Below are 13,188 nucleotides of genomic sequence, written 5' to 3' on the forward strand. Positions count from 1 at the left end.
CGACTCCCCTTTTTTTTCTTTTGGTTAATAAAGATCCAGAAATTCTTGCCCCATCCCTTTGAAGGAACTAACTGTGTCTTCAGTCATCTTTTGGAGAGGCAAAACTTCAAAGGTGGCGGGGATAGGAGAGGGGATCAAAATTTGTGCCACTACATGAAGCGTAGCCCGTTACTTGCCTCCGCTGGCCAGTTGCATAACTAAAAAATTCAAATCACGAGACACTAGTTTTGCAGGGTAAAACCTCTTTCTTTGTTTTAACGAAGCTTCTTTCGGCCTAACGAAGAATGCAAGAAGGGCAAAGCGAAGAGTCGCTTATAGAAGCCAGAGAGAGATCACAGGAAGGACAAAGATCCACTCGACGGGCTGGTAAGTCCTACCGGCTTTTAACTACATCTTCACTCAGCCCCGGGGTCAATATTTCCGGAATATTTAAGCTTGTATCAGATAAGCTTCCTATTTCGGTGTTTTTTAAGCCTTTGTGTTTGCAAGAAAGCACTTTTTTCGCTCCTCTTCTTCCTATTAGCGATATTTAACAAATGCTTGTTTGTATTTCTTGTTTAGATCACTCTGCTCCAGCTAAATGTTGTCGAATTTCGCCGCAGACCCTTGTCTGTATTAGTCATGCATTCTCCGCTTGGGTGAGTTATTCAAGACTCTGCAAGCATTGCGTAGTTTTCAAACTTTTTTTTTTACAATTTCTTTCTTTTGTCATTCTACGTTATGTCTGGATACTTTCCACAGCGTGTTATCCGTTAGTTTGTTTTGCATTTTAAATTTTTTGTCGAGTGTTGACCAAGCAAGATGCAATATAGCAGAATACAGAGTGTGTGCACGACGGCCATGTTGGAGGACCAAAACAATACAATGATTTTCCTTTGGGAAATATATTCTATTTTCATGCAAACATCTTCTATTGTTTTAGTCCTCCAACTTGACCGCCGTGCACACACTCTATAGAAAGAATCGATATCTGTGTTGGCCCAATGAGCGCAAAAACCGCTGATTGGTCAATGAATAATGGGAGCAACTACAGAATACAGGGTCACTTTGGTCCACACACATAAGAACGACACATAACACAATAGAACGACACAATAGATGCTATTATCATGTAAATAAGTGGCCCTTTATTCTGTAATTTAGCCGAATAATGAAGTAAAGTGCATTCCTTTTTCTGAACCCCGGCTGTGCAAGACAGGGTTCAATGATTCAACAATTGCCATCATGTTTTGATGAAGCAGGGTAAACTTGTAATCTGGGAAAGATGCATCTACATTGGAACAGTTTGACAATTTGACAGTTTCTTGATTGCCTCACACACAAATACAACATAAACAAATTAAACATAAATGAGGCATGGTATCCCGAGGAAGCCAATAACGCTTATGTAACGGACTACCTTGGATAATTCTATTGTTAAAAAATGATTTAATAAGTAGACCTGTCATCGGCAGGACTATCCATCTTAATATATAAATATCTCTAATACATGAAAATAATTGTTAGATTAGAACAAAAAAGGGAAAAAGGAAACACAAAAGGAAAGGAAAAAGAAAAATAAAAAAATAAAAAATGACACCCAAGTACACTAAATGAAGTAACATGTTTCTATATAATTGAAGAGAGAAAACCTAAGTTTAGAAGTGAACACAGCAAACCTAGGAGTATTATGAACTTCAGGGTTTCTAAAGTCTAGTAAACTGATCCTTTCCATGATACTACATAATAATGTACTTGTTAATTGAAGGGCTTGGACCATAACCGACCTATGAACATTGCATTTTAGATAGCTCAGTTTCACCAGAGCTTTTTCAAGTGGCCTTGAATTCCTTCAGGGAACGTTGCTCTAATGTTTTATCCGCTGCTTTGTACTCTGTTTTGTGTCAGATAAAAATGGAAATCTTGCCCATAATCATGGTTTTTATATTTGCGAATGAAGTGCAAAAACAGGGGATAAAACATTGGAGTAGGCTTGATCACCAGCCGCTGCTCAGAGGAAAGCCGGACTCAAGGGAGCAGCCGAAATCGAGCCTAACATTGGAGTAATGTCTCCTGAAGGAATTCAAGGTCACATGCAAAACCTCCGGTGATTCTGAGCTAAGATAGCCTCCCACGCAGACGTTCTTTGGGGATTGTCACGCGTTCCTGCCCCACGAACATCTGCTGAAACTGAAACGAACAGCCACTTCCGTTTGTCGGCAAATTGCCTTTGTCTGAACAGACCAATCAGCATTGACTAATTATGACAAGTAAAGCCAATCACATGCTGCAAAACAACGGAAATCATCACCCGTGGAGATATTTTCGCTTCTGGACGTGCATATAGTTTATACGATTGAAATTTTTCCTTCCATAACACCCTGCATTTTCTTCAGTGATTTCACTGAGAGAAGCGGCAAGAATTCCAATATTTGCCGATTTGTCTACCTGGTCTTTTATAAGATTTACAAGTGGCGAAACCACAACAACAAATAGTGACCAGCAGCTTCAAGAATTGAATTGTAAACAAAAGATAGAGCTTGATAAATAAGTGACTTTCCATAACGAGTTGGAAGGTTTACGAACACATCAGTTTTCTTCTGCGCAAATTGCACTATGATTCCTCTTTCATACGCATTCAACTCCCTTATACCAAACGTTTGGCACACATGACCAAAAACCACATTTATGTCCGCCATCCTGTCTAGGGTAATATTTTTAATATCAAACACGAGTTTACCCAAAATTGGGAAACGACTCCTGATTGGTCCGCAGTCGACGAACGAAAGTGGCTGTTCGTTTCAGCAGACGTTCGTGGGGCAGGAATGCGTGACCAACCCCTAAGAACGTCTTCGTGGGAGGCTAGAGCTAAGACAGCAAAGAGCAGTTTGAAATGCAACATACACTTTAGGTCGGTTGTAAATGCTCTGAGCCCTGATGTACCATGATGTAACAATCTATCCTAGTTGTAATATAACACGTCATAATAAGAGGTAATTGGTCTGTATTACAATGTATTTTGATGTGATGATCTGTTTTCTCACTAAAATGTTGGAATAAAGAAATTAAAGGGCTCTTCATGAATCATATTTTATTCACCACTTAATTCACAGATCATATAGAGGAAAATAATTGGCACTGAGGTTATTAAAAATGTGAAATGACAAATACATACTAGAGTAGAAGCCTCATGCTGCTTCCCATTTGATTTTTAATGAACTCATCCATCATGTGTCTGGACAATAAAAGTTGTAAGAGAAGGTGTACATTGATTATAGTTTGTGTAATCAACACCTGCAATTGTGAACAAAATTAACTCCATCTCATTTAAATGGAAGTCTTGAAATTCCAGCCAATTTTCTAATTAATGTTCTGTTTAATTTTCTGAAGGGAGATCGCATGTGGCACTTTGCTATTGGACTGTACTTAGTTGAACTTACGCCAGGGTCTCTGCGATTGACGGCCATCTATCAGCTTGTCAGCACTCTGTCTATTATCATATTTGGTCCTTTGGTAGGAGACTGGGTTGACGCCAACCCAAGACTCAAAGGTACACGTAGATCACGAATCATGTTTACCATTAGTCTGTTCTGTAAAATTCTTTATAGATTTAACCAGTATCTCCCCAACAACAACAGCACTAAGAACAACAAAGTCTCAGATTCAAGATTCCTCCCTGATGGAACATTGTTTGCCAAGCAGCTGTGTAAAATGGTTTAATTCTTTCTCATCTTACTGCAGCTTAAGGTTGGTGCCTACTAATCAGGGGCACCCAACGACAGTTTTCTCTCACATCCTTTGAAATGCTATTTTAGGCTATCTGGAATGCCTTTAAAACACTGTAGGTTCATTTTAGGCTGCGCTATAATATTTTTATCTGTTCGGTTATTCTAGGGGAACTTCAGTCTTTTCGAAATTACTAGGACATTTTTGTCCATTTCCCGAAAACCTTAGGTCTTATTTCCTTTCGGAAAATCTTAGTTGACCTTTTTCGGTACCCAAAATGACATTTTCATCAATCCGAAAACACTAGGCCTTAAATTTTCCAAATCACGAAAGTTCGAGGTGAATATTCCCCTCAGAAACAATCCGTTGGGTGCCCCTGACTAATACAGAAGCATTTTTGCACAGTTTATGACTATGTGGGAAAAGCAGATTTTAAAAAAAGCTATTGAAATCCAAACCCAAAATTGGGGGTAGCCATGCATTTTTCATAGACAAAAAAAGCCTTAAAGTGCCTATGAAGCGAAAATTGTTTTTGTGTAGTTATAAAATTTGCACTTTAGCATATATGATTCCAAAGTTTTAGAGTACTGGGGTAAAACTTATAGATTTTACAAATGCTCAAAGTTGGGCTATTTTGCTTTCAAAAATGGTCAGAGGACTGGGTTGCGTTTTATGGTAAATTCCAAGTTGTGACGTCACGTTGGTGCCAAAAGCTTTGTTTACTTTGATTTTGTTCTTGCCGCCGAAAAGGATTGTAGAAAGAGAAAAGCATGTCTTGCGATTCTGTGAACGATCGATTCTGGCAACTCTCTTTGTTACGGACGCCAGCAACGCAATATCGCCCTCGCTGTCGCTTATCTTTCTTCTATTCCGCCATGATGAATTGCAATTCTTGGCACCAATGTGACATCAGCGGTTATTGTCACCTGGCATTTTGGCAGCGCGATTCAAAGACCATTTTTGAAGGCAAAATAGCCCAACTTTGAGCGTTCACAATATCGGCAATTTTACCCCAGCAATCTCAAACTTTGAAATCCCGTGTTTGAGAGGGTAAATTTTATAACTACCTAAAGACAATTTTCGCTTCATAGGCAGTTTTTTTCCCAATTGAACCTTAAGTATCTCTAAAAATGCATGGTTATCCCTAATTTTCTTTTTGAATTCCAACAAGCCTTGCTAAGATCTGATTTTCCTGCATAGTCATAAGCTGTGCAAAAATATCTTTGTTTTAGAAGGCACTGTCCTTAAAGGGAAGTATCACACAAATTTGCTGTCATTTCAAAACCCAAAAATGTTTGTCTGTCAGCAGAAACAACGGAATAATTGTCAAGTTTGCTATGAATTATCACCCCAGTGCAATAAAGCTAGTGATTAGTGCCTCTGGCCAGAGGCAGAGTAGGTCGGTATGGATTGAAACCTGAAAAATATTAGGCTAATGTTTTTCAAGCTCTCGCATTTTTGTTTCCAAAATGCGCTAGGACAGATCACGAGTTGTTCCTTTCAAGAATTGAGTTGATCTCTTTCCTCTCCTCATTCTAGAATTATTTGGCAGCTGATTGAAGGTCTTATTTTATCATTTTTAACAAGAGATACCAAAAACCCCATGATACGTCCCCTTTAAGAAACCTGAGGGTTTTTCTTTACCATCCTGAGATGCGTAGAATGTGTGTGCAGTAGCAAAAGGATGCTTTTTTCTTGTCTACTGGGCTGATTTTCACATTTGTATTCCCGTTTTGTTTCAGTTGCACGAGTCTCACTGGTCATTCAAAATGTTGCTGTGATCGTCTGTGGAGGTTTGCTTCTAGTTTTGTTAGAGCTGGAACAACATATTACACATAAATCAGTTATCACCATGCTTGAAGCCTTCATCATTGTCATTGGCTCCATAGCTGATTTGTCCAGTATTGGCACAAAAATCGCAGTGGAGAAAGACTGGGTTGTTGTGATTGCAGGTTCAGATAAAGAACTTCTTGCAAGTAAGTACATGTTAAACTGCAAACAGTCATACTCTTTCCCTCAGATCACGCGCGCAAAGTGACGGTAAAATTGTGCAAATTAGAAAAGGGAACGAGGAAGAATTTGTGAAACGAGGAGAGATTCCCTCCTCAACCAAGTTTGTCTTTGCTCATGGCTTTGCTGCTTGCTAGATCTGTTATAGGGGGGATTAGTAATACTCCTAGCCACTTTATGATGGTGAGTATCCTGTGATGGACTAGTATCCCATCTAGGAGGGTGTAGTAATACTCCTAGTCACATCCCATCCAGGAGGGGGGGGGGGTAGTAATACTCCCAGTCACTTCATGCTGGGGATCCTGTAATACACTGGCATCCATTTCAGGGGTGCGGGTTGTTGGGGGGGGGGGGGGGGGATTAGTATTACTCCTAGTCGGAATGGATTGAAACCTAATAAAAATCTTTGACTAACGTTTTTCAAGTTCTCACATTTCTGTTTCCACAATCACGAGTTGTTCCTTTCAAGAATTAAGTTGATTTCTTTCCTCTCGTTGTTCTAGAATTATTTGTACCCAAGTGAAGGTCTTATTTCACCATTTTAATAAAATGGGTCAAAACCCCCATGACACTTCCCCTTTAACGTTACTAAAATTATAACCCATTACCAATGGAGAAACCTTTTCTGGTCCGGTAACTTGCTTAAAAGAAACGGCTCATTGGAGTGGCATGGAGCAGGGTCAAATAGCCTTACTCTCTTTCCTCTCTTGTTTAGGTACAAACTCCATTTTAAGAAGAATTGATTTGTGCTGCAAAATTTTGGCACCAATCCTTGTTGGTCAGATTATGACGTACATCTCCAAGGTGGCTGGAGTCATTCTTCTAGCGGGCTGGAATATACTGTCTGTGTTCTTGGAGTATTATCTTTTATGGAAAGTGTTCCAGTCCGTGTCAGCGCTGTCCCAAAAGGTGTTCGATGAGAGGCACAAAGATGACGCGGAAGATGGTTTCTCCGTGGACCTAAACCAAGAGGATCCGCAAGGGTCCAGAGAGCGCTTGGATTGGATGGAAAATGAGGGCCAAACAGGAGCAGAGTCCCTTGTGCCTCGTGTTGATATCAGAGTTCAGCAGAGGCCACGGAAGCTAGGGATCTTCGCGCGCATTAAGAAAAGGATCCTAACCTTCAGAAGCGCCTGGCACATTTATTTTCGTCAGACGGTGGCTCGGCCAGGTCTGGCCCTGGCCTCGTTGTATTTTACAGTGATTTCGTTTGGCGCCATTACGACAGGATACGCATACACACAGTGCATGAACGAGTCTCTGTTAAGTATCATCCGGGGTATTGGCTCCTTGTTCGGTGTCTTAGCAACGTTTGTGTTCCCGCGATTGCGACATGCGATTGGTGTTGTGCGCTGTGGTTTGTTCTCCATGTCGATGCAGTTTTCGTGTCTCCTGTTTTGTGTCGCGGCCGTTTTCGCGCCAGGCTCCCCGTTCTTTTTGCTACCGCAAAATTCAGGACAGACCTCGGTCATGCAACACTGTTCCGCGTCCGCGTCACGCAGCTCAGTGCTTCCTTGCACTTTGTCTAATCTTGCAACGCCCTCGTTAACTCCTAAACTTCAACTGGTATTTAATTCGCAGGAGTTGTCAAATGCATCGGTGGCCGTTCTAAATCCATCTAGTTCGCAAGCGTTAACGAGTTTTTCTACTGCTTATGTCAACTACACTGTGCTTCCGACTTCGACGCTCATAAGATCGTCGTTTGCAGCGTTTACAAGGGGCTCACTCAACTCCTCGATGATTTCTCCGACCAAAACCCACGTTTCAGCCCGCAATTCAAGCGTCGCCCCACCAAACCAAAACTGCTCCGCCGCGACAGAAGCTCCCACAACAAGGAAGAGCTTTTCCTACATTTCAATCGGTTTGATGTTGGCAGGAATCGTCACGTCACGTTTAGGTCTCTGGCTGTCAGACCTTACCATCTCGCAGCTATTCCAGGAGACCGTGCCCGAACAAGAGCGAGGAATAGTGGCGGGCATGCAGAACTCGTTCAACTCCGTATTAAGCCTGCTGATGTTTTTCTTGGTCATAGCTCTGCCCAAACCGGAACATTTTGGCCTGTTGGCTCTCATGTCGGTTGCCGCGGTGGGTACAGGTGGTCTGCTTTATGCGTCCTTTGCTTACAAGGTCCGCGGGCATTTGTTTCATTTTCAGAAACTGAGACAATGCATTGGCAACGGATCTGCCCACGACAGATTGCCAGTTCCGAGGTCTGGTGATGATCACGACCTCGAAGATGACGATGAAGAAGAAGCCATGATAAGAGGAGTGTTAAGCACGACGAACGAAAACTTCAAATATTGAGTTCCTCTCGGCGAGCGTTGCAAGAAAAAAGGAAAACAGTGTTTGCAGCACGATGTGCAAAACCGTGAGAACTTTATGAATTCGCTGACCTTAAACGAAAATACCCCTGACCCCCTCCCCCCCCCCATTCCCTGAATATTAGTCTCAATAATATTGCCTCCCGCATATTAGCTCATGAACCGTTAGGGCTAATCGCTTTAAACTATTAACTTTGTGTCTCAAGCTTTTTCTACAATTAAACACAGCCAGTTTTGTAAGACAGAATTCCCTCCAACATGTAACTCCCCCTCCCCTCCCAAAATTAGAAAATACATCACGGAAAAATAATTGTGCACGCCTTGGTTGTTTCTAAATTGGATAATTGCAATTCGCTGTTGTATGGGCTTCCTAAACATCCCCTGTTTCCGTTACAATCGGTTCAAAATGCTGCAGCTAGAACAATCAAGTTTACTAGGAAGTTTGAGTATATAACTCTTGTGTTAAAGGAACTTCACTGCCTACCTGTTCGGCATCACATAGTTTGTAAAATTGTCTTAGTAGTTTTTAATGGTGCTGCAACTTTAAGGAATTTACTCCATTTCAAAACATCTTGTTATATACCAAGACTTTCACTCAACAAAACGAGCACTGTGATTGGTTGATTCTTGGTCACCTGCCCCTGATCTAATACAAATGTATCCCGACCGGGATACAATTCTGCAGTTGTTTGTTTGTTTGTTTTGCTGTGATTGTTGAAGGGAAAGTCTAAATATATAACAATGCACTTAATATATGGTCCCTCGAGAAACTAGTTAGTTTTTTTTTCCCTCGAGTCCTGATATTTCATCAGGGAAACATCAGGACGGGAAAACAAAACTGACTGTTTCCCTTGGGACCATACTTAAGTTTATAATGTTGCACGCTCAGGTCATCGTCCCAAAAGACTTTTGGCGGTCCCAAGTGTTCGTCTAAAATCGTATGGGGACCGTGCCTTTGAGGTCGCTGCACCAAAACTGTGGAACACTCTACCTTTGGATTTAAGACTATGAAGTTCCATAGATGCTTTCAAAAACCTTTTGAATACTTATTTTTTTGAAATGGCTTTTAAATCTGAAGTGATTTTTGTATTTAAAAAGCCTGTTCTTAGATAATTTAGTTTTTAATTTAATATTCCTTTTTAGCATTACTCATTGTAAAGCGCCATGAACAATTATGGACTTGGTGCTATATAAGTATATATTGTCGTTATAGTCTTTATATTGGTACTATTATCTCTTTTTTTTCCCCTAAGGCCCTTCTCTTTGATAACAGCCTTGGTTGGACTTATGAGGTTACCCTGGCTAAGAAAAACATTAGGATTATTATAAACATGATTGATTATTTTGAAAACGTATCGCTTTTAACTTGGAGGGGCGGAAAAGCGTCGTTTGAAAAGGCATTTGAGTATGGACGGGTTAAAACGGGGTCCATTTTTCTCATGGACGCGTTTTCGTACAAATTGAAGTGAATTTGTGCGAACAGGTGAAAAATTGGGAACAACTTGTGATCTCCGCATACCCAGAATGCACCACTGCTGTATGCGCGGACGAAAAAAACTCCAATCACCTATGTATTTCTTCCCATTAAAGGGGCAGTGGCACTTATTTTTAGTGTCACTTTAAATAGTGAAAAAACATTTTGTATCCATGGAAACGTTATCATAATGGTTCAATTTTGTTAAAGGGAGGGGTTCACGGTTCTGCGCATTTCCATGAATCAAAATACTTAAAATTTGCCTTTGCTCACTATGACTCAAGCCTGTTTAATTTAATTCGTTGTTTATGAACCATTCGGAAGGGAATAGGTAACTCTGGTGGTAATTTTTTCATGTAAACACGTCAACCGTGGAATAAATCCTACGGGTCAACGCTAAACTCAATATCGACAATATGAGTACAATCCACAAGCATTTTCTGTGAATTTTGGTCAGAGTCATTTTGCTTGGACTAATTATAGAATGTGATTAGTGAAGTACACGTAAGTGGGATTTAAGGCCATAAAGTTGATAAGAAAGAGAAAAAAGCATTTAGATTCATGAACATGCGCTGAAATGTGAACACCTAACTTGAACAATAACCCTAATACTGTACAGAAACTAGTATCATTCATTTTTTTCTGCGGATGGTTTGGATGGAAATGGATTGCAGACCAATTTTTTCAAGTTTTTTATGTGTATTTTAGAAAAATCGCTAAAAACAGATTATAGTTTATTCTTTCTCGGAAAAATAATTTCATATTTTCCTCTGGTTCCCTAAGAGCAATTTCACGTTGAAGAAAGGGTCCTTTGTCAAAGTTTTTGCATGCAGTTTTGGCAAACATACAGCAAAAACTGCGAAGCAATGCCTCTTTAAGGCAAAATATAATGTTCAAATTTACAATTTTGTAAATTTTAGATGTTTTTGTAGTAGCTCGATTGAAACGCCAGTAATAATATGTAACAGCCAAGGTTATGCTTATGTAATAAGTTAATTTTGTCTTATAAATTAATAGGAAATTCTTCGCAGAAGAAAAGAGATTTTTTTACCATATAGCGAATTGGGACTACTAAATCGTATGCCGGATAATTTTATATAGAAGCTGCGATCTTATATTTTAGTGGATGTGTATATTTTTCGCTGGAGTAGCAGAACCTGCTTAATTCTCCACAAGTACGAATGAAATGTTCGTTAAGGGTAAAAAATTTCTTGTGAAAAAGAAATAATTTTGCCACGTGATTAAAATAAAAATGCAGCAGAGGAGAGTTATTTATTTCCAAGTAAACATTGCGTAAAACGTAGGACACGCGTTTTACCTTTCATAATATTTTTAGTATTAACCGGGAATAAAATTAACTTCTATTTTGATAAAAAAAAAAAAAAAACTGCTCGTTTGTGGAAAACTACAAGCACGTCTTGATTTAGATTAATTACTCGCTGATAATAACAAAAAAATACGGTGTATCACTTTGTTGATATAAGCGCTGTTACTCGTTCCTACCCTATCTCGATACCATAGTTAATAAATCATGTTATATGTGATTTGATTATTATACACTTCACTATAAATTTTCCATTGCTAATTTTTGTTTGTTAACTCATTACTAATATTTCAGACTACTGTTTTGTACGTTTTGTTGTTCTATTTATTCATTTTTCGAGCATTGTATTACTATTACTATCAGTTACCGTTACCCACCTCGAATAGCCCCGCTAATCGGGTAACTTATATTGTAAAAGCCTGTACATATGCAATACAATTTTCAATAAAATTGTTGTTGTTGTAAAAGTGAAACATGGAACTGAAGGGAGCAGGGATGGCAAAGTGGCGAAAGTGGGTACTAATAATATACGAATATTGTACAAGTGTGCACAAATGTAAAAAGATCGTTGTTGTTGTAAAAAAAGAAACTGGCCGAAACATTCCGAACTTACAAGTCGGGAGGGGCCCGTTTCTCGAAAGTCTCTGTAACTTACCGGGCCCGATAAGTATATTTTTAAATGTTTTTTCACCGATTAAACAGTGATTACAGACATGGTACTTGGCCAATGTTTTCATAGAATTATAAGATTTTAAAATTCAGTACTCAAAGCTAAGAAATATTGACTTCTGTTAAGAAACTTTTATCACCAAAATCACTTATCGGGCCCGATAAGTTACCGGGTCTTTCGAGAAACGGGCCCCAGGGGCCGTTTGGGAGGTGGGCTAACATAGCGAATAGGTAGAGTGACTGTTGGTTCTCCTCCTTGTTCTGAAAGTTTGTCTTCTTGTACACCGATTTTCCTCTCAACAATGATAAATTCTAATTCGATCCGGATTCCGAGAACCCACAGGGTTGCCTGCTAAAGCGGCAAAACCAAAAGATATTATGGGGAGCTGTAAATCTATTGTAATTCGGATTTAAGGTTATAGGAGAAAACACTTCAAAATTTGTCTCTGTCATTTATTTTCCGTCAGGCTTAGTGGTAGTTGAATTTCGTAAACTTATTATGAAATTACCAATATGACCTTGTGGTATGGTCGCTTTTGTAAACGATATCGCGCTGAAGTTCGGACTGAGGGCCTCTTTATATGATCCCGGTAACCGGGGTGGGGCGGCTGGGGCCCGTTTCTCGAGAGTCTCGGTAACTACCGGACCCGATAAGTGTCTTTGGTAATAAATGTTTCTTAACAGAAGTCGATTTTAATTTTGGTTAGCTTTGAATACTAAATTTTAAAATCTTATAATGCTATGAAAACATTGGCCAAGTACCATGTCTGTAATCACAGCTGTGTAATCGGTAAGTTCCCAGGATTTCGTCAAAAAGAGTAGTTTTCCTGTGCAGTAAAAAACAGTAATAAACTGTGTTTGCAAGGGCCACCGCGACAAAATAAAAGTACCGGATCCTGTAGAAGGATCTAATCAGCAAAAAAAAAAAAAGAAAAAACAAACATACCCTGAGGAAGAAAGGCCGTGCCTTTCGAAATATTTAAGAATTGGTTCATGCTTAGCGTGCGTACATCGAGTTATGGATGCACGCGGGAAGTTTGGAGAGCACGAGAGAAACGTAAGAGTTGCTCGAGGCGTAGCCGAGAGCAACTCTAGCTTCTTGAGTGCTCTCCCAACTTCCCAAGTGCATCCATAACTCGATATACGCACAGCTAAAAGCATGAACCAATTCTTTTATAACATAGTGAAAATAAAGTAAATGATACCTGGAAAACAGGTTTTCTTCCTCATTAATTGCAAAATTCTCTGTATAAAAAAAGGCGAAACTGGTTTCTCATATCGGTTTAATCTTAACGTTTCATTAAGCTTCAAGTTCTTATAAATATACATTATTTATGGTGTTAGTCTCTCTGTGAACGTTTTTTAATAACACAGGCACACATGCTTCCCTCATCTGACTTGCACACGTCATCGCATGGACGCACGGCCGTGCGTATGTTGAGAAATGTACCATGATAACGCCGATAGGAATTAGATTAGGATGCACGCGCGCTATGTTATAATTAACAATTATTCCACGAGCGTGCGTTGGATATGAGATGATAGATAGCCAATGAGGCGCGTAGCGCCGAGTTGGCTATAATCATCTCATATCCAACAAGCGCAAGTGGAATAATTGTTTTATTAAAAACAATCAAGAAATATTCCTAGATCTTACTGATTTCGCTGCGTAAGAATAAGCAGCA

The 13,188-nt window shown here is 39.7% G+C and overlaps 1 protein-coding gene across 1 annotated transcript; it reads left to right on the forward strand.

The window, feature by feature from the left end:
- The first annotated feature begins 200 nt into the window (after positions 1–200).
- On the forward strand, positions 201–10,816 carry LOC146474236 (solute carrier family 40 member 1-like). Its single transcript, XM_085117537.1, has 5 exons — positions 201–366; positions 562–638; positions 3,370–3,529; positions 5,448–5,681; positions 6,431–10,816. Exons 1-5 carry the CDS (start codon positions 285–287, stop codon positions 8,017–8,019), a joined length of 2,142 nt encoding a protein of 713 aa, XP_084973663.1. The 5' UTR covers positions 201–284; the 3' UTR covers positions 8,020–10,816.
- The last annotated feature ends 2,372 nt before the right edge of the window (positions 10,817–13,188 follow it).

The sequence above is a fragment of the Pavona decussata genome, unplaced genomic scaffold (assembly GCF_977016875.1).
Source record: "Pavona decussata unplaced genomic scaffold, jaPavDecu1.1 SCAFFOLD_91, whole genome shotgun sequence".
In the NCBI taxonomy this organism is placed as follows: Eukaryota; Metazoa; Cnidaria; class Anthozoa; order Scleractinia; family Agariciidae; genus Pavona; species Pavona decussata.